The sequence below is a fragment of the Aythya marila genome (genome assembly GCF_965140915.1).
Source record: "Aythya marila genome assembly, chromosome: Z".
NCBI classification, from domain to species: domain Eukaryota; kingdom Metazoa; phylum Chordata; class Aves; order Anseriformes; family Anatidae; genus Aythya; species Aythya marila.
In genome coordinates, this window is record NC_139080.1 from 8868745 (window position 1) to 8890038 (window position 21294).

At 39.2% G+C, this 21294-nt stretch overlaps 1 protein-coding gene across 4 annotated transcripts in view; it reads right to left on the minus strand.

Moving 5' to 3' along the window:
• Positions 1-21294, minus strand: part of KIF24 (kinesin family member 24) — a 34955-nt gene that overhangs the window by 9756 nt on the left and 3905 nt on the right. Inside the window, exons 4-13 of one of the 4 annotated variants that reach the window (XM_082783975.1) lie at positions 20597-20794; positions 17957-18587; positions 14295-14484; positions 12289-12386; positions 9959-10174; positions 8406-8493; positions 6367-6488; positions 4581-4686; positions 1865-1936; positions 799-908 (exon numbers count right to left, since the gene is read on the minus strand). In XM_082783975.1, coding sequence (XP_082640101.1) covers positions 799-908; positions 1865-1936; positions 4581-4686; positions 6367-6488; positions 8406-8493; positions 9959-10174; positions 12289-12386; positions 14295-14484; positions 17957-18573 — 1619 coding nt within the window. In that variant the 5' untranslated portion in view covers positions 18574-18587; positions 20597-20794. Of the gene's footprint in view, positions 1-798; positions 909-1864; positions 1937-4580; positions 4687-6366; positions 6489-8405; positions 8494-9958; positions 10175-12288; positions 12387-14294; positions 14485-17956; positions 18588-19908; positions 20005-20596; positions 21085-21294 lie in introns of those variants that run through there. The other 3 variants (XM_082783976.1, XM_082783973.1, XM_082783974.1) reach the window with 3 other exon arrangements.

Here is a 21294-nt window from a genome sequence, read left to right on the forward strand (position 1 = left end):
TTTCTCTTTTAATTATCCGTGATCCAGGCAAGCATCAGAACACCTCTATCAAAACACCTGAACTTCTGGAAAGGTCTGTAGCAGTGTTTTGAAGTGCTTCCTTGAACAGTGCATGACAGGTCAAAGGAGTGAAGATGGCCTCTATTTCAGTGGAATTGGGTTTCATTTCCATGCTTTATAATGCTGCATGGCACAGTGCTATCTCAAAACAAACCAGTGCTCTCCACAGCACATTGTGTAGTCCCACAAGACACGAACTAGAGCTTTTGGAAGTAATTGCAGTAGAGCTAATTAGCTCATGTGACATGTGTACAGGGCTATACTGTTCCTGGATCAGACCCATCAGTGCAATTGCGAAGGGCTGCTTAACTGGCATCACCCTGTCCCCTACATTGTTTCCTTCATTCCTCTTCTCCTTAAGCATCTCTTGTCCTCTTAACCCCAGCATTGCACAGCCTGCAATCTATGTCCTCCTGTGTAGGAGGGAGGGCGAAGGACTTGAGCATGTTTGAGGCAGAACTACAGTACAAAACAAAGCGTGTGAGCGATGAGGTTAGCAATGCTGCAGTTAAAGGGAGCACAGTGATATTTTCACCACTAAAAGCTGTTATCAGGAAGGATTTACAAGACCTGGAGAATTTCAAGACCCAGTGTAAGAGTGGAACAGGTAAGGATTTTATTGCTTTGTGAAAATTGCATTTCCTACTTAAGTCAACATTTCCAACACAACTACAAACATTAAACCATACTTTTTTCTTGGTGTTTTTCACTTTGGCAAGATTAAGATTCATCACCTACCTGTCAGCATATCGTAAAGTGTTCAGGGTATGCTCTGTAGCTATGTGGCTAGGTGATACATTGGCTATCATACATGTCTTGGAATTGCCAATGAAAGAATCCTTTAGTACCTAGGATTAGAAGGAAAAATAAGTTTAAGATTCTTAGCAAGTCATATATTTTCTTAAACATATGCTAGCTCTTATGTAACACAAAATATGAAGAGGGTTGGAATTGGGTGATCATTAAGGTCCCTTCCAACCCAAACCATTCTATGATTCTATGGAAGTGATTTACTTTACCTCAGAACTTCTGAAAAGTTGGGCTAAGCCATCTTGCATTTCCTGTAAATTAACGATGGGCACAGAGGCAGTTTAACAACTCAGGCAGGTGATGCATAGTAACTGCCTCTTTTTTTTTTTTTTTTTTTTTTTATTTCTCGTCTCAATTCATCTTGCCATTCTTTGTTTACAATTTAAAATCATTATGAGTGTTAATCAGTGCTGTGAACAAGACAGGTGTCACAAGGGTGCCCATATGCTTTATTCCTCAAAACATATGTTACAACTGCAGTGAAGAAATGTTGATCAGAAATCCTGTGACTGTTAACTGCACAGAAGATGCAAGACTGGTTATGGAGTAGGTGGAAATGGATGGAACTCTGAAAGACTTTGTTTCTGGAGTTATACACAACATGAATATCCGGTTATGACTAGTCCATAGGGTTCTTCATATAAGAATTCACTCAGGACAATGAAGATTCAATCCCAGAATTCGGGAGTTAGGGCATTTTTGGGGAAGCTAGGTTTCTGTTTGTTTGTTTGCTTGTTTGTTTTTAACTACCATGCTAGTCCCCAGGACTTACTGGGTGAGGTGGCAGTTGGCCTCAACCCTGTGAACATCTTCAACATTATTTTTTGGAAGAGTTATGCATTGTTCTCTCTCTCTCTCTCTTTTTTTTTTTTTTTTTTCTTTTTTTTTCCCCAAGGGTTTAATAGCAGTTACGGAATCATAATGTTTTTTTTTAATTTTCATTTTGTCCTCACCAGTGGAGTATCTACTACCGTTGCCTTTCTGCCTCTTTTACCTGAGTTAATTTGCTTTGCCGGAAAGGTGTATGTGCATGCTCCTGATCCAAGGCCCGAATGCATTCCTTTAGCTATAAAAGAAAAGCAAAATGGGGAAAAATATTTCAGTGACACGCTGACAGTAACACTGAACTGAATTGCATCAAATCTTACCTATGAATTTACTATTTTCCTCATGCACTTTAATTCCTACAGTGTCCCTCACAAGTGGAATTTGTTGCTGACACAGCGATGAACGGCTTCAGCCTAGTTCAGGCATTGGCAGCAGTTTAGCTGCATTCAGAGAGCAAAACTGCAGCACAGAGCATCCCCAGCCCAGCCTGCAGGTTCTGTGGGCTATATAAAACATATCCAAAAGTCTGGGTAAACACAGAAATGTTCAGCACACACAGAGCTCCACACTACTGTGGGCCTGCTGCTGCCTGCACCATAGCTAACTAGTTTTTAGTCAGATTGGGTGTACACCAGACCAGGCTGCACCTTGCATGGCAGGTGTACGCTGCATTCATAGACCTGTGACATCCTAAGAACAGAGCTTTCTGAGCTTTATCTCTTATAAATTCTGTTCTTCTAAAAGAAATTCTCCCCTTTCTGAAAATATAACGAAATACTACTGTTTGGTTAACAGCAGTGCAAATTTCTTGTGCCACTCTGGCAATATTTAATATTTTCACAGCAGAGCTACTATGAGCTAAACAAAAGCTTATTTCTTCCTCCCCATACTGCTTCTAATCTGCAGTCTAGATATTCCATCCATGCACACTGTAAGTGTGGGTATGCTGGGCTGTGTTAGAAGGTGGCTGATCTCTTTTCTCTTCACACGAGTGCAAAGCCCCAAACCCCACCAGCAGGAAGAACATGAACCAACACCAGTTAGCTGTGGGGGGAGCTGGGTTCCAGCCCAGTTTAAGGCCCTGCTCAGAAGGCAGTACAGATGCAGGTTGTCTATATAAACACTTCAACGTGGGCCTCTGAGAGGCTAATAAATAAGAGCTATACACAAAACTTCAATTAAAACTAGCAAAAAACATGCTGCTAGCTACACCCATGCCTTTCACAAAACACATCAGATGTTCTCCTTGTTAGCAGCCATCAACAGAGGTAGATGGTAGTCCTGAAGAAACATCTTGCTTTATTACCAGCTTCGGAAAAAGATGTCATTTTCAAACAGAGGTTTACGCTTTTTTCCATGTTTCCACTGGGATAAGCAGAACAGCATCACACTGCATATCAAGCCTGAATGCTCTCTAAAACCAGCAGAAGTGGACTGCATAGCCACAAGACAAGTCATTCATAAGATTTATCATGGGAAAAATAAGCAGATGACAGTATTGTCATGGTGATGCTGATACTAGCATGAAGCAGCCTTCCCACATTTAAAGGAACAATACCCACTTAAAATTATACCTTTTTCCTTTCTTTAACCACGCTTTATTAAAAATCACACCTCTAGCAATATCATACTATTGTAACGTTTTATCCTGCTTCTCATAATTGCAGTATATGAGTATCTTCTATCTGAAACCACCACAAATATTTAAACTAATAGCAAAATATAAACTTTCTGTATTTTAAGGCTAGAAGAGAACATTATGATCAAGAAAGACAGAGCTAGTTTTCACAGGCTGTAGACTTACCCAACGATGCCTTTTATAGTTAATTCAGCCACTACTTCTAGACGGCCTAGGTACTTACTCTGCAAAAGCGCACACACTGATTTTAAAGTTCCTTTTAAGACAGTCTCACAAACCCACATAAAGCCTCAGTCCTCAGGAGTTGTTTCTGTTCAGATCCTGATTCCCCATGACTCTATTATTCATCAGTAAGTACTCAAGAAAGCACGAAGTATGCAAACACATTCACTTTACAAGCTACCTCCCAGTATTGAGTGCTAATATTCCACAGCAGGATGGTCTTTGTGCAAGAGAAGCTCTATCCATTCTCAAAACAGAGCGAGCCACCAATTTACTCCATGCTAAAAGCGTATACAATGTATGGCTGTGTACAGCAACTTCTGCACTGCTGACTCATACTCACTGATTGCAAATCACCTTCATCTCACTTAGAGAAGTCCTCAGTCATCAGTGAGCTTTGTTCCTTTGAATTAAAGGAGGTGCAAAGTCTTCTGCAAAATTTCTATTAGAAGTGCTTCTGCGGTCTATTAAATAGCATTTTTCTGCTCCTTGTCCCTCTTAACATATTTGTGTACATTTATAAGAAAAGATGGTTTGTGTTAAGAATGCATTATTTCCTTTTTCTCCCACATCTGCATTCTAGTCCCTGGGCTCTTGAGCATTTAGGCCCTTTGCTCCTGATTTGATAGAGAAGTCTGAGTTCAAGTGGCGAAATAAGCAAAAGGAACAGCAGATGTGCTTTTATGAAACATATATGGTAATCCCAAACCAATATTCTCTGGAAGTAAAAGGGACAAACTTTCTACATAAAATATGAGACACTTGGCATACTATAAGCAACATTTTCTATATTGTGTTTACCCAACTGGCTGTAAGAATCAATCAAAAAGACTTTATTTTCATCACAAAATGTTTCCCCTCTTAAATTGTCAAATTAACTGAGACAAATTAAACTGGAAAAACTTAGCACTCTGGATATTTTTTGCCCTCCATTAAATCCATATACATATTATTCCATGCTTCATTTTTATCCAAAAATCAATTAATTACAAAACCCTCCTCAGACATGCTAGTAGCTTACTGCTAAAAGACTTTGGTTTATTTCTGCTCCTTCCATTTTTGTTTGTCGATCTGAGTCTCTGGCATCAGCTGCCCTTTCACTGCCAGCCAAGTCAATGAATGATATCCTAGAGAAAAAAAAAAACAAAAACACACACACAAAAAAACAAGAAAGTTGCATTTAGCTTAAGGGCTTCTTTTTTTTTTTTTCCCCCCTATTTCCTGCCCCCCCCCCCTTTTTTTTTTTTTTATAAACAACAGAGAAGCAACACTTGAAATCTGAAGAATGATTAGCAATAACTGCCTTTGAACAAAGAGAAACGCCTGCTGGAAGTATCTGAAGCATCAAAATAAGCATAGCAGCAGAAGAGTGTCAGAGCATTCTGGCACTAGGACAATCATAACAGAAAGTAAAATTGTTGACGAATGTGCTTGACAGTTTAATGTGCTCGACAGTTTAATAGATAAGCTCTTTAAAGTGTAGCACATTCATTATTCTGGATAATCACTCTGTTTGTAGCTTCCCAAGAACACAGTTAAAGAAATTGTAAATTTATTGATTTTTTTTTCCCCAAGTAAAACAGACAACTGCCACATCAAATGCAAATTCAGGGCAGTAAAAACAGATTGCTGGTGTAGTAAATAATACTCGCAGCTTTCTGTGCTCCTTTTCCCTTTCTTCCCCAAAACTCCATTAATCCTTCTCACATTCACTAGCTCTGTGTGCCAGCTACTGAACTGACTGTTGCACCATATCTTCATTTTTGTCCTCCTATTTCTGGAAGAGCTCTGACTTCTCTTACAGACGTATTTTGAGATCCCTTCCCCACTGCAATTCCACCTCGTTTTCAGAAAAAGAAAAAAAAAAAAAGGCACACATGCCACACCTAAATAACCACATACCCTTCTAATTCTGAACTGCCTGGTCTGCCTTTTCCTCTCTTCACTATTTGTGGCTCTTCCATTTTGCCTTGTATTTAAAATAAGATCCTGTGAAACAAGACTGCATTGTAGTTGCTGGAGGGGTGTGTCAACACATTTTTTTGACACTCAGCATCGATACCTAGACCTATTTCTCTAGGTCTCTCTCCTCAGACCTATTTCTTGGGGTTGTTTAGTCTGGAAAAATGATGATTGAGAAGAGACACAATTGCAGTTTTAATGGCTGCTACAAAAGGAAGTAAGCTGCTCTTTTTGTCTGGTGCAGATGGCATCAGAGTCACGTTCTCAAATTATCAGAGGTTTAGATGAGGTACTAGTATTCCTCTGACCAAAGGTAAACATCTGTAATGGAATCATCTCCACCTGGGCTAGTCACCCCAGGCTCTCTTTGTAGTCAATTATAGACAGGGGAGAAGCGCTTTTATGTCAGATGGATTTGCCCCTGTTTTTGGTGACTATGCAGAATGGGATGAACTGGATCCCAGAAATGACTTTATTTACACTGACTTCAAAGGTGATGAGCTCACATGTGGATGTCTCCACTGTAGACGTCTACCTTTGGGCAGATTAATGCCCCAGACAGGAAAAGCATTTTAACACTGAAGATGAAGGGATGGATTTGGTTGACAAATTTCTTCGCAGGAAAATTTTACAAGCAAGTTTGATAATCCTCTCACAGCTGTGAGTTAAGTACAACACCTTGGAGCAGAGAAAGGACTATGAAACTTCATATATTCCCTTTGAATTTTATCTCCTGATTTAACTCACAGATGCCACAAACTCAATACCTCCTCTTGGTCTGCCTCCCTGATGTCCCTGAGGTTGATCTCCTCATCAGTCCTGAGCAGTCCCAGTTCTAGACTTACCTTCCAAATGTCCTGTTGGCTGTGTCTTTAATTTGGATTTGGATGATAGCATGAGATCGAGAGGAATCCGAGTTGACTCCAGTAGCTCCTGTGCTACGTTCTTTCCCTCCCTTCAAAATCACCTGCAAAATAAGGGGGACAAAATCCAAGCATGAGGGAAATAAAGCACAGTCTGTCAGAAAGAGATTTTGCCCTCATAAGATGAAGTTGTATTAGGAGCAATACTTCATTACAGCCTGGAAATGTTGGTGCAAGGGAGATGTTGAGTAAGACTGGATCCCTTCCAATGTTTCTGTCAGAACCTTGGATATGGATTTGTTTGCAGTAACACTACTGAACTTAGGGAGTATACTGCAGATAAGAAGTTGTTGCATTGCACACTCGTTCTGATTTGCAAAATATCTAGACTATAAAACCAAAAAACAAATGTATGGAAGAAAAGAAAAAGATTGCAGAGATAATCTAAGAGATTTGTGGGATTGACAAATTCCCCCTCCCTTCTCATGCACTAGGATGGGTACTGTTATCCAGAAAATTATATAAAAATGCCAAAACCTTTCTACATCTCAATAACTAAAAGAAATTATACTACAGGAGTAAGGAACAAAGTTAAGAGATCAAGAGCAAAAGCGCAAATGCTCTTTCAAGATCTAACTCTGGATAATTCATTTTTGCAAACTTTTAAGGACTATTGCTAGAAGTCTAGCAGCAGCTGCAGCAGGACATTCATAAAACAGAGTCATTAATTTTGCTTCTGGTTTTAAGAACAAATTTAAATATTATCTACCAAAATCAATACGTTCTCAGTTGACAGATGTGCATTATTTATGCCTTTCAGTGGCCAGTTCTCAAACAGTAACCTAACCAACTGCTGCAGCTCCCAAGCACTATGTTAGTGCTAAATGCAGCGATTTTCTGAACCAAAGCCAACATCAATGAATATTTAATAACTAAGGATGTATTCAAGACTCCTCCCATGTATCTGCTGCAGACAATTCAGAAGCTCTGAGTCAAGCTAGTGACATTTCTGTGTTCAAAAGGGCCTTTGGACAATATAAAATTAGTTTTTTGCTGAGATACCTATGAGAATAAAGTCATTTAATAGCTCTTCTCTGTGTGCAATGTGATAATACAGAGGAATGTGTTAATCAACCTCATAGCAGATTTACACTCTAATTTACAGAAGCATCGCCAGCATGTCCTGAAGCTTGGAGTTAATGAGGATAAAGAACAAAGTTAAATGGAATATAAGTGAGAACACCGTGCCAATTTTAATGAGTCAATTACACTATCAGGCGCTTGTAATTTACAGTTCCTTACTGAGAAAGGAATTAAGCTGTTCAAACTTAAGCTAAACAGAAGACAGATTTAGCCAGCTTGCTTGCTGCAGGACAGTGCAGAAAATTTCCCAGTGCTCTTGCTGGGCTTAGCCAGACAGGGAAGGAAAACCAAAGCTTTGCTTGTGCTGAATGTCAGCTACTGGTTAAAGATCTTAATTTTACACAGCTGCTATTACCCATCATTTTCTAAGCATTGTCTAAATCTTCATTTAGCTCAATATTTCTTAAGTATTTTCTAATTTTTAGTTCTATTAATTTACAAATTTCTATCTTTTGTCCCACTCCCATTTATCTTTTATACAGAAATGTTCAGAGAAGCCAAAGAAGTCACACTAGGAGAAATACAGAGATCCACCTTACAGCATCCCTTGCTGGAATGTTATTTAATTTCTGGAATAGTGACAGCAATCTGTTTCTTGGCAAAGATCTTTCCATAAGGAGTGGCAGCAGAAGCAACAGCTGCAGATCAACAGCTTGTGTGTCGCTAACACAAGTCACGCTGACCCACCATGCTTACTTATTAAGGAAATATTAACAGTGCTACTCCGCGTTCTGCTTGAGGTTACTAACTTCAGAACCTTAAAAAGAAGCATCCACATGTATGACACAACAGTTAGCAATGTTCTCTGCAAATGACTTATCTCACAAATCCATAAATAAGGCTGCAGAAGACAAAATAATGACAAATATTGAGGTTACCTCCAAAAGTAGGTCTACAGAGTCCACCTGGACCTCCCGGAGTCCAACTATTTGAACAACATGTTTGCTATCTTCTCTTGCAAACAGTCTGAAAATGAAACATCACAGAAACGAGATTTTTGAACTCCTAAATAGCAGCAATGAAAATACACTCCAGCGCTATGAGGCTATATAAAAAGAACAATCAAGACTACTGATTAAAGGAGAGCTATCACAGTCATTTATTTAATTTCAGACATAAAGAGCTATTTCATTTTCAGTATCTACCACTGAAACTTCACTGTTAAAGAGAAAGTAGCACTGCATTTCTGACAGTTCAGGAATATAATCAAGCAGAGAAGTAAATTATCACATCTACATTTTAGAGTTCCTGTCTCTCCTCGAACTGCATCTTAGACCTTCTGTAGGAAGTTCAGTCTGTATAAGTCATGCTCTGTTCAAGTTCCCAAGATTTTTGCACAGGCATTTGAAGCAGCTCCCATAGCCATAGAGTCAGAGTCCAGAACAACTCTGCCATGAATCACACAGAAGCGGTACTGTATATTGGAAGAATACAGGCATGAGCCTCATGGAAGGAAGCTTAATCTCCTCTTTCAATGACATATAGTATACCTGGCTTACTCTGACTCTGTAGAACTGCTTTTAAATCTTGTGCAAAAATTGAGAACTTGAATAGATGTTCACTCCCTAAGGCAGAAAGCCTCCCTCTTGAGTCTGCCAGTGTGCACTCAAGATACTGCTTTCTAGGATGCTAAAGGCCTCCAGATGACAGGCAATGTTCCTTCAAGACCACTCTGAAAAGATTTCACTGCAAAAATCTTAACTGACTGTTGTTGTATTTAGAGTTTTCAGCCACAGTGCTTTTTTTACACTGAGCATGTACTGAAATGTCCTGGTTTCCATTTCAGATGAAGCTCCTCTAAGTGAGTATGCATCCATCTGAACAAATCTGGGGCTGAGGCGTTACTGCTGAGGGTGGTGGCCGCATCACCTGCAGAGGTGCACTCAGTAAAGGAGCTCAGTAAAGTCCTCAGCAAAGGACTCTGCAGTGTCAAGCACAAGTGGGACATTGACAGCACATTCCAAGATAGCATTGGCTGGAACTGCAGCCCCACTGGCACAGCAAGAGGAAAAGGCAGGGGTTATGTTTGAGGAGGGAGAGATATGGACTCCACAATGGCTAGCATCAGAACTTCTGGTCACAAGAAGGCTCTTTTTCTACCTATGGGATGTTCAGCTATTATATTATTGTAGTGTAAGCAAAACCGTATGAGTTTATATCTCAGTCACAGGTCCTTATTCGTACTTATTTTTGTCCCAAAGCAATACAAACTAGGTGTCCTGTCAATGCAACAGTATTTAGTGCCAGTTTCTGCCTTCCTGTAAGTATGTGTGATTTCCTAAGAACAACCCTAATTAAATAGATAACAACTTATTATACATGGTAATACGCTAGAGGTAAACACATGAAACAGTAACAAACTGATTTATAAACAGTAACCAACTGATTCATAACCCTGGGTTTATAGCAGTACATTTTTTTATTTCAATACCTCTTCCTTCCATTTAGCAGGTCATAAAGCTGTCCACAGTAGATTTCATAAAAGCTGATCAAAACAAGTAGATCCTTCCTTGACTGTGATGCTTCCAGATGTCTGAAGATGTCCTTGGCAGCCAAGGCATAAAGTCCTGGGTTCCGGTGAGTACCTATCATAGTGTAAGTCTTGCCAGCACCAGTCTGCCCATATGCAAAGCAGGTTGCATTGCCTCTGTAAAGATAACCTATATTTTTAGTGCCACACCTGATTTATTCAAGTCTATTAAAAGAAATTCTGCAATGTCAATCTTTCTCTGTATATAGCAGGCTCTTAGTAAGGAGGTTTGGTTTGCTTCCCCACCTGGGAAACTGAAAAACACTTAACAGTGATTCCCAAGCATGTCCTATGGAGAGCTGGTGTGTCACAGAGTGCTGGCTCTCTTCTTCCTCTTTTTTTTTTTTTCCAGATGCCAAAAATACATTTAAGGAAGCTAAGAATTCAGTATTATTCTTCCAGCTGTTTAGATGCTGTGGAAGTATTGTAGGGTTATGAATGGGAATGCTACAGCTTATGAATCACAGAGAAAAAGGCCTGTGACGTGAGATGCAAATCAGCCACAAGTCAGGTTTTGTATCAACACACATTGTACTTAATGAAGATTAGCACTATAAGTAATTTACTGAGTGAGATTAGTTTGTCTTGGACTGCAGTCCAGCATGCAGCTAATTCAATCTAATGGCTTGTTGCTGATGAGGGGAAGGTCTTGATCTTCCATTCCTCTGCTACCAGCTGTGTGACCTGCCCCACTGACCTGCTCTTCCTCTGTGCTGGCTCTGATGTTTGACTTTACTGCACTGACAGAGCAGAAAGCTTCTCATTTTCTTTGCAGGTTTATTTTCTGCAATTTCAATGGAGTAAAATAACTCACAGAGGATCATTAAATATGCTCAAATTGGCTTCACGTAACCTATGGGAATGTGCCCAGTAGAGGGGGAAGGAAGAGGATCAGCATCTTCCAGTGGCACAGAGCTGTTTGCTACACTCATTCCAGACAGTGTAACCACAAACTTTGCTTTTCACTTTTTCCTGATTGCTGCATCTTTGTCATCATATCACCTTAACATTAGAATGGCAATGCATGTACAATGTCAAGTAGGTCTCAGGATACAGCTCTGCAGCACTACATGTTCATATCAGTTGAGGTTACTGCTTGCCTATTTCCCCATCCTGGCTCTTGTACAAGCATTGGACCCACAAGTGTGAGGTGAACAGACTTAGAGCTGAATCAGCCAAAAAAGAAATGCTACATAACAAATGATTTATTCTCCCCCATACTCTGAAAAAAGACTTTTTAGCTGACTCAGTACTTCCTGGATGCAGAGAATTGGGTAAAAATGTAGGACTGCAATGGGTGAACAATTTCTTGGCAGCTTAGATTGCAGAATTAGCTCACTGGGGGGTCAGACAAGAATCAGTGAGAAGGATGTAGCAGAACAGATAGAAAAGTTACGGAAATTTGAGAAAAAACAGGATGGCTCTTTTGGTAGCATTATTGGATTAGCTGTAATGTGAAATCTGCTCTTAGTGATTATTATTATGCAGCAAGATATAAGCCTTATTCTCCTTTTTCACTTTCATTTTCTCAAGAGCATGATACTCTGTTTCTGATGATGATACTTGGTTATTTTCAGAACCAGTATGCTCCATTTTGTTACTTTTCAACATGGCTACATAATCCTTTCCTTCAATAATTCAAAAATGTTATTATATTCAAGCTTGTTACTTTGCAGGAAAATAAGATCACCTGTGTATAGCTACCATCTATTTCCCATTAATTAGGAAGTATGTAATTACAATTAACCCCCTGAACAAATACAAATCGATAAAATAAAAATAAAATGCAAGGTTATTAATATTTTCTATTATACAAATCAATAAAATAAAAATAAATCACGAGGTTATTAATACATTTCTATTGCCCTGTGAACTGTATAAATACCCGCACTATACAACACAGAAATCTTTGTTAGAGTGGAGATTAGATGTCAGAAATGCTGGCACCCACTTTTTGTTCTTGGTTGGTCACAGTGTCTTTGTTACAGCAGAGGCCCAGTTTTAACTTCCTCTGTGATTTAGATTTCTCACTGATGTGACAAATGTCTCCCCTGATTTACTTTGTCACAATTGCAATCAAAGACATTCTAAAAGGGAGAAGGCATGTGGAAAGGCTGAAATGAATGTATTTTTTTCAAAAGATGAAAGCAGACAAAGGAAAATTAAAGCAGCATATGAAACTGGAAAACAAAAAAGTGAGAAAATAATAAATGTAAGCACTGATGCCCTACCCGTTAAAAATATGCTGAATGAGAGGATGAGCTGTCTTCATATACACATCGTGATTGGTACATGACTCCCCAAAGACTTCATCAAAATAAAAAACATGCTGAAAAATAAACGTGATCTTTATATGAAAATGAATATGTTTCACTTCCCCCTCACCCCCATTCAAAGGCAAATTTAAATAACAGAAGTCTTTCCAGTGACTTTGTACAGGTTTGGATCAGGTCCAAAACAATCTAGCACATTAAACATACAGCATGACATATGCAGACCATTACGACTAATGAGGAGACTAAGGGTAAGAAAGGAAAAGGGAAACAAAGATGCCTTAATTTCCTATGACTCTGAAGCAGAACATACAACATTTCTGAAAGAAAAAAATGAAAGGAAAAAATGAAAGGAAAAAATGAAAGGAAAAAATGAAAGGAAAAAATGAAAGGAAAAAATGAAAGGAAAAAATGAAAATGTTAATTAAAAGAAACTCTCATCTATTCCTGAATCAGCCTACAGTTGTACAGTAACACTACAGGAGTAGAGAAGAGGAGAACTCAGAATTTAGCCCTCAGCTGTGACTGCCTCTGTTCTCCACACTTAAAATCTTTTTGTGCCAGAGAAGACAGAAGCTATTCCTAAGCAACGCCAGATTGTATTATCTCAGAAAGGGGCAAAAAACCCCCAAACCTCTCATACTCTAGAGCTGACCCAAAGCAGCAGTGTCTCTAGAAAAGCTGCAAGTACATTCATTATGGGCTTCTCTGAGGTTAAGAATGGCATTTGCAAGGACAGTAACAAACAAATATCACATTTTCGAAAGAGCCTCCATAGGCTGGCGTTTAACGTTGTGCTCTAACAATACTCTGCGATGTAAATTAAGGTAGTAGATCCCTCTGAGTGACAGTTGCTGTAATGATGCACAAACTAGCCAAGCTAGATGCATGCAGGTTAAACTGGGAAGTCTCACAGGTCAGGTGAGCTCTCTGAAAGGCCTGCAGCTTGATTCCCCTGGCCGTGGAGCTGGAGCATGAACCACCTCCCATCTGGTCTGCACCCCTTGGCTTCCCATCTACAGGAGCTGGAGGCAGGGAGAGCAGCCAGATTTGGAGGCAGGGAAATTCTCCTGGGTCCTTTGGAACAGAACAGCCTTCACCACAGTGTACTTTTGTTCGACTATATTGATTTATAGCAAAATGGCTTTTGTCATTACTGAGAGAACAAAATTAATTAGTGGTTATTTCAGCCCTGAGACACTAAGGCAATAAGCACTGCCTAGATGTCAAATACTGCTGCTCCCATAGAGGGAGTGGGGTGGAATTGCTGCATGTGTCACACCGTAAAAGGTGGTACATAAACCGGGCCTGAGAGAGCTGCAAACTCATTTTTTACTGGATACTCTGAACAGTTGTTCCCAGGAGCCAGGCTGCAAAAATAACACCCAGTAGAGCGAGCATGGCTTGCTGCTCTCTAGAAACTGTTCTGTTCCTGGTGCTGTCAGTCAAAACTTGGAATTTGAGCTATGACAGCATAAGGTATTTGGGATTTGGAAACAAAGACCAGAGGGGAACTTAATTTTCAAAAGCATTTGAGAACAAAGAAAGGGAGGGGATGAGGGTATACGTGATTAATTTAAAACAGAATTACAGTGCAGAGGTAGTGAAAAGGGAACTCCTCACTGAAGAGGAGACTCAGCAGCAGGCAATTCTCCTCCAGCAACAGCACGTAGCAGAGGGTTTTATTTTGCCACATGCAAAGAAAGCTGCAAGAGACGTGCTTTTGAGGGATTAAAATTCTGGGCTCAGGTTTTCTGCCACAGGCTGGCATAAGTCAGGAGCAATTCAAACATAGCAATGAGGAGCTGACAGAAGAGCTCACCATCCAGTTCAATGCAAGAAGCGCCCTTTTCAATAAGGGGAAAGCCCTTTTCTGTTTCCCCATTTTGAAATCCCAAATACAATCTGCTTTATCCCATCACGCAAGTGGCCCCTAAACACAAACTGCACGTGGAGCATGTTACCTGTAAGATATACTGGGTGAGGTCAACTGCCTCTTTCTTCTCATGAAGAAGTAGGGTTTCTTTATCTTTCACCGTGATGATATTAACCTCCCCGCGTCGCTCCTCTCTTAGGCCTAGGGGACGTTTTCGGACACACACTCTGATTTTCTCACTCTCTGTCCATGGAGTCTCTTTCTCTGAGGTACTGGATCTACAACAAAATTGTAGTTTTACACTTTAAAATCAGATAACAGAATCTAGAATATGCATAAATATGAGTTGGTTTCTTAGCTTTACCAGATAAAAGTTTACGTCTTTAAAGGCATATCAGGAAAAGCTCTCATTGTTACCCAGTTAAGTTTCTGCTGTTTTTTTTTTTTTTTTCTAAATAGACTAATACCTCTTGTGCATTTCTGCTAAAAGAACAGTTGTGTTTATACAGCTACATTCCTCAGCTTGTTACAGAACTGGCATATTTTCAGTTGCCCATAAACATCTGATTCAAGCTGGCATAATATCCAAGTTAACTTAATGAAATTGAATCTTGCTGAAATTATTTGCAGTCACACATAGTCATTTATGTACAGATAAAAGTATGAACAGATCTTGAGAGGAAAGGTGTATTATATTCAGTTGCTTTTCCTCTTTTACTCATACTTATCCTTTCTGTTTCACCCTGTCAAACAGGTTATGAGTTTAAACTAAGAAACACATGGCTTAAGCTAAGAAACAAGACAGTATCACTGTGTTCCTGCTCAGCTCAAAGAGAATTTGAAATATCGATCTCTTCGTTATCTCCCCTTTGGTCTTCTATCCAATTTGTTACTTTTATCATAAAAAAGCACATGGCTTCAAACCACAGGCAAAGTTCTCTTCTTGTGTTTTGCCAAGTCTACTTCAGCTCCCTTCCATACACTTTAGAAGTGTAAGGTCATTTAGTGTTTCATTGGTTAACCTGCTGTGTAAAGCATTTTGCAATGCAGCATACGCAATATGCTTGAATTCAACCAAAACATATTAATTCTGCCTTTCTCTTTTTCCATCTGTCTTCATACAAGCGAGTAACAGTTTTCAGCCTGGATTTGAACATCCATTTATTAGGAAAAAAGTCATTTTAATCGAGCCCTTAGTTGCCCCAAAGCAGTGTTTCTGCCATGCTATTCAAATGCCCTTCCAAAATCTCCTAACACAGAAAAAGAAAACTAACATGTAATAGCTGCCTGGTAAATGAAAACCAAAAACGCAGCAAGAGTACAAGTTACTTGATGTCTCATTACAGCTATAAACTCATCATATCATTCCTGCTCCATTGCATGACTCCTCAGAAGCAGACATCATGCAGATATAAATCTTAAGATGTGGTCTTCAAAGACTACACACAAGAAATCTTTATGGTAACTGGAGTCCCATTAATTTTAGCATGGCTTTCCTATGCAGACCAGGACCAGTCCTTGTACTTAGATGGAAAATTCCTTCCCCTCAGAAGAAAGGCTATGATACTTGAAATAAGATGCTTCATAATTTAGTGAGAGCTTATGGGTATCAGTAGGCACCAGATGTTGTCCATCAAAGGATCAGAGGCTCTGAAGTTTCATTCTCATGTCACCAGAGGCTGGACTTGGTGATCTGCAGAAAGAGCTGTGTTTTTTTTTTTTTTTTTCTCTCTCTCTATGAGCATGAAGGAGAAAGGATAGATTGCAGGATTTGGAGAAAAGAAATCATGAATGCTTGGAGGTTCTGTTTATGATAGGAGAGGCATAGATTCTTTCTACGAGGTACCTTTAATTGACTATACTTTGTAGGGGAACAGAATGCATTTTAATTTTATATGATGGACCTCAAGTTTAGATTTGCTATTAACCTTTCTTAAAAACATTGTTATAAAATACAATTTCTACTTTATTATTATTAGAAAAAATAATAATCTCAAAACAGATCATTAAAAATGAGATTAAACAATAGGTCAGAAGAACAACTGTCTTGTCTGCTACTGTCATTTGCTGTGGACAAGTGAAAATTTATTAAACATATTATAAGAGCTCTTTTCTTTCTGCAATCTAACATCATGCCATTGTTTTCCAATGTTTCTTATAGATGAGACTAGACAGTGGGCAAATCACAAGGTGACATGGGCTTGGATTCACTGGAGGAGTTGGGCACTTGCAAAACAGGAATCAGACACCCAAGTGTCAGCAGAGTGGCCCCAGGCCTGGAATGCAGAACATGCAGTCTGTGGTCAAAAGAGAAGGAACTCAGGCGTGTCAGGAGCAGGATGCAGAAAGCCCATGAGATGAGCTTTTACACTGGGCAGAGGAGAATGTGCTTAGGAAAAAAAAGAACAAGGGAAGAAAGTGAGAACAATGGAGAACACGGCTCTATCACAGGATTTAAGATCTTGAACTCCTCTAGCTGAACCGTGAGGTTATATTTCATCACTTCTTACTTTCTAGCACCATGAATCCTGCCCTCTTTGTTCACCTTGCCTCAGCTGCCAGAGGAGACAGAGAATGCACTAAGATGCCAATACATTTAGGAGGTTAGTGCATTCCTCTGGAAGGTGGGAATGGTAGGAATTACTTCTTTCCAGCAAAGGGGAGTTACAAACCCAGATCTTTCATCTCACAGGTTTCATCTCACTCTCTCTAACCACTGTGCCACCTCTGTACTTTTCCAGCATGGTGACAGTATCTCTCTCTCTCTCTGCACAAACCACTGCACAAAGTTATCATTTCAAACCCTGCCATAACAGCATAACAACTAGATTCTGGTGGTATAGCTGCAGGGAGCTACGTGCTTCTGTTTGCTGAACCAGAACCTTCAAAAGGCTCACTGCAGGAACAGCTAGTGCCTGGATCCAAGGCAACTTCCAAACAGAAGCCTGATGGTGCTCTGACATAGTGGTATATCCCTAGACGCCTAAATAACAAATCCTGGGAGACACCTACTGAGTTTGAATGCTTTTGGATGTAGTGATAGCTGATTTGAGTCTTTTTAGATGATGGTTTTTAACTCAGGCAGTTTACACAGTGCTTATCTGCCCAGTATAAGCCAATAAAAGTTACTTCGTGCTTTAGATTTACCAGGGGTTCAGAAAACAGTAGCTCCCCCATTACCAAACACTGGAAAATGCATGAATGCTACAAATCCTGTGCTCATGGAGCAGCTGCAAGGCATACCTCTCCCCGTGTCTGTATCCCAACCCAGTATTACTCAGTGGTTCTTTTTAAAGCTCCAGTTCAGAAATTTCTTTATGAACAAAGATAGTTCACAGCATGCATCATTTTTACTGGGATAAACTTGATGAACTTACCAACAGGCAACACATTATTCTGAAAAAGTAAAGTTTTGCAAAACAGTGTTAAGGAAAGAAAAACAGAAAGACTGGCCAAAGCACAAAGAACAAAGAAAACACAAAGAAAACAAAGCCTTATATCCTGAAAGATAAGACTACTCTTAGACAATCTTGGTGAGTAGCAGCTGGTGAATTCAACTGGTTTCTTCTACCAGACTTGGAGAGTTGCAAGCACTTATTAATATCTCTGTTAGATTTTCTATTGCTCTGTATAGCTTTTGTAGCAGTAGCATTGCTTGTTTGCCATGAAGGCAGATTCTCATCCCCTGTGAAGAAAGAATTGATTATGACTAACGTGAAATATAGTAAAATGAAGGTAACTGATTATTACCTGATACAGGAATGAGGTAGTCCATAATTATATCCTGAAATGTGAGTTACTCTCTGGATGATGGGAGTTTCAGAATCCCCCAGGAGAGGAGCAATATCATCAGAAACTGTTGTGCAGCTCAGTTCATTTTTTGTGCATATTCCAGGAGTATTTACATCTCTTCTGGTTAACCTTATCATCTCTGAATCATGTGGCTGAGTGTGTCCCAACAGCTCCACAAGACTGTTCTTCTCCTCATTGGCACTGAACTCAGATGGACCATATGATTCCGGCTCAGAGTCTTTAACTGTTCCACCATTTTCCTCAAAGAAGGACTCAAAACGCAGCTGTCTACGGGGACCCGATCTGGTCACCTGAGGCTGAATGAAAAGGCCACTTGGTTGGAAATCTTGCTTGCTCAAGTCTCTTACAGTTTCATCTTCTTGCATAATTTTGATTATTCTAATGAGCTGAAAGAGTCGTTTGCGATCATTCATGTCGTGTACCCCTAGTTTGGTATAATCTTTCATGGAAACCTTGGCAAGCTCATCAATCTTCTGAAGGCCAAAGGCAGCAAAATGGGGATAGTATTTTTCAAGTTCTGCCTCACAAAGGCATTCATAAAGGCATGATGCCATCTTCAAGCTAACGTCTACAAGAAATCAAACAAGACAAGTATTTGAGTTATATGAAACATCCCAGAAGACCAAGATACTAATGAAGAAACCACACATTTCCCCAGATGCCATCACCTGCAGTTAGGTTAGAAGATCATTACAATACACTGGAATGCTAAACAATATAGAATATAGTAATAATACAGATAAACTAAATATGAAGAAAATATTTTACCTATGAAACTGTTTTAAAATCATACATGATAGGAAATAATGGGTAAGAAACACATGCTGCAGTGTTACTTACTGCTGCAGAGCTCCTACATGCCTGATGTCTACTCAATGAATGCCGCAGCTACTGAAACCCAGTCCTCAAGCTCACAGAATGCAAAATGCCTAATTTTAGATACCCAATTTAATATCAGAGCACGTGGTCTAATGTGGTTCAGCTACCCCTGGTTAACTAACCAAAGGAGAAGAAACTGCATTTGTCATCACCTCATTGAGAAAAACTAGGATTGTTCATCTTATAGATGAACGATTGTAAAGTTGTAGTTTTCTTGTGTAACTGTCTTTTGTGTTTCATGAATCTTGTGAGTATTTCTAGGTGTTCTTGAACATTAGCTGAAACATTATGTGAAATCTGAAACACAGAATTTCTCTAAATCTATAAATGCTACTGGAACGCCATACTTACATTCTTGGGAAACCCAAAAAAGCAACATGCATCACTGAAAGGTATGCCAAAAAACCCTCAGCTTCTTAACTCATGTCTCCCAAGCAATACATTGTGCAGCTGTCTCTATCCAGATGGATTAATATCTGCAGATATTTTTACTTGTTCCATAAAACAGGAAAAGGATAGCCCCTCAAGTATCCGTTGCCCGCTGCCTTCTTATGTCTTTGTTTAAAAAAGAAAGTTACAGTAATAGTCAATAAAACCAATTTGTTTAAGGCTAAATATTTTTCCCTGTAATTAAAGGGAAGTTCTTTGGAATGATTTACAAGCATTTCTACAATAACGTTATAAAAGAAAATATGGTCACTAAATATCATCTTCGTATTAGTAAACACATTAAGTTACAATGACAACAACAAAGGAAAAAAGATTCTATTAAAGTGCTGATTGTGTAGGATATTAAAGAGGCCAACAGGTACAGTAGGGGACATCTAAAGCAACTTGGAAGTTACAGTCTAAGATGTGGAGAGTAGTTAGCCATAATGAAATTATGTGATTCAGCAGTAACAAGCTTCAAGGCAAAGCCAGCAGTGTGTAAGCAGACTTATTTAATATGTGAAAAACAAAATTGTGTTTTTGCAATAGAAGGTGTTCCTGTGGTGGAAAATTCCACTAACCTTGCATATCAAAAGTGATGGTCTAAACTTTTGGGTAGACCTGTGTGGTGCCAGGAGTTGGACTTGGTGATCCTTAAAGGTCCCTTCCAACTCGGGATATTCTATGATTGTGCAGCATAGCAGTGCTGAGTATATTAAGCAGATAAGGGGAAGGTCCCACTGTCCCAAAATAAGGAGGATAGCTAAGGAAAACAGGAGGAGCAGTACAAAATCAGTAAAAACAAAAATCACACGAGCCCTCCAGTCGTGACAGAAGAAGGGGAAAAAAAAAAAAGGAGAAATTAACGGGTGGTCAAATTAAATTGTACCTGTGTGGTATGGAAAGGCATTGAGACATTTATGAACCTGTAGTACTCAGCCAACAAGGAAACGGGAGAAATCAGGTGTTGTGTAATAGGGAATATAAGGTTATGATAAACTGCTACTGTGCACTCCTGCTTGCAGGATGCCCACCATTGCAATCATGAATAAAATAGCTTCACAGAAGACCCAGTCTGAAGAAAATTATTGAGATTTTTCTCACAAATGCATAAGTGATGTGACTCTCAATCTTGAAGTAAAGCCAAGCCACTGTTGAGATTATTAGATCCTGGGAGGAAAAAATCAAAATTGACAGAGGCTAGCAGAGTCTGTACTGATTCTTAGGTTTAACTTCAACACATGTTCAAAGTCTTTTGTAAGCATTCACCTCTAACAGATGAACTCCACAGGAACTTCAGATTTCATTTCAGGGAGAGTTACGTTTTTGAAAAATGCCTGTCTTACATAAGGTAGTTCCAAATACAAAACCAGAGCAGTTCCTGTCTGTATGTATGCACTGCCATGGCAAAGCTCTTTTATTTGATGGAAGGAGAGGCTGAAACACAAATCCGAGACACCAATTTCCCTGTTAAACATGAAAACAATCCATCAGATTTGCCTATTCTCATTCTTCTTGTATCTTAGATTATACTTACATCTTTACATATGCTTATGTTAAATACAAACAGATTGGCCAAAAATTAGCACAAGAACTACTTTTGTGTTAACGTCTATTTGAATGATAATGTTGGGCACAGTTTTGAGGAGGAAAAAAAGGAAAAAAAATGGAAACGCTTCCCAAAAAAAGAGTAACAGACACAGAGAGAGAATTAAGAATTTCAAACTCAAGGTTCTAACTAAAAATTAAACAAAATATATTTAAGCAGCCAGAAATAACTGTGCAGCCAGATTTCCATTATCTGAGGTTACGAGGGACTAAGACTCTCAAAATATGGAAAATCCAATTAATATAGGTACTGCAGAACATACAAGAAGGTTAATTCTGAGACATGTAAGCAGCTCAGTACATCTTATTGATGGTCCTAAAAGTTATATAACTGCTTTGCTTCCCCAGATATAATAAAT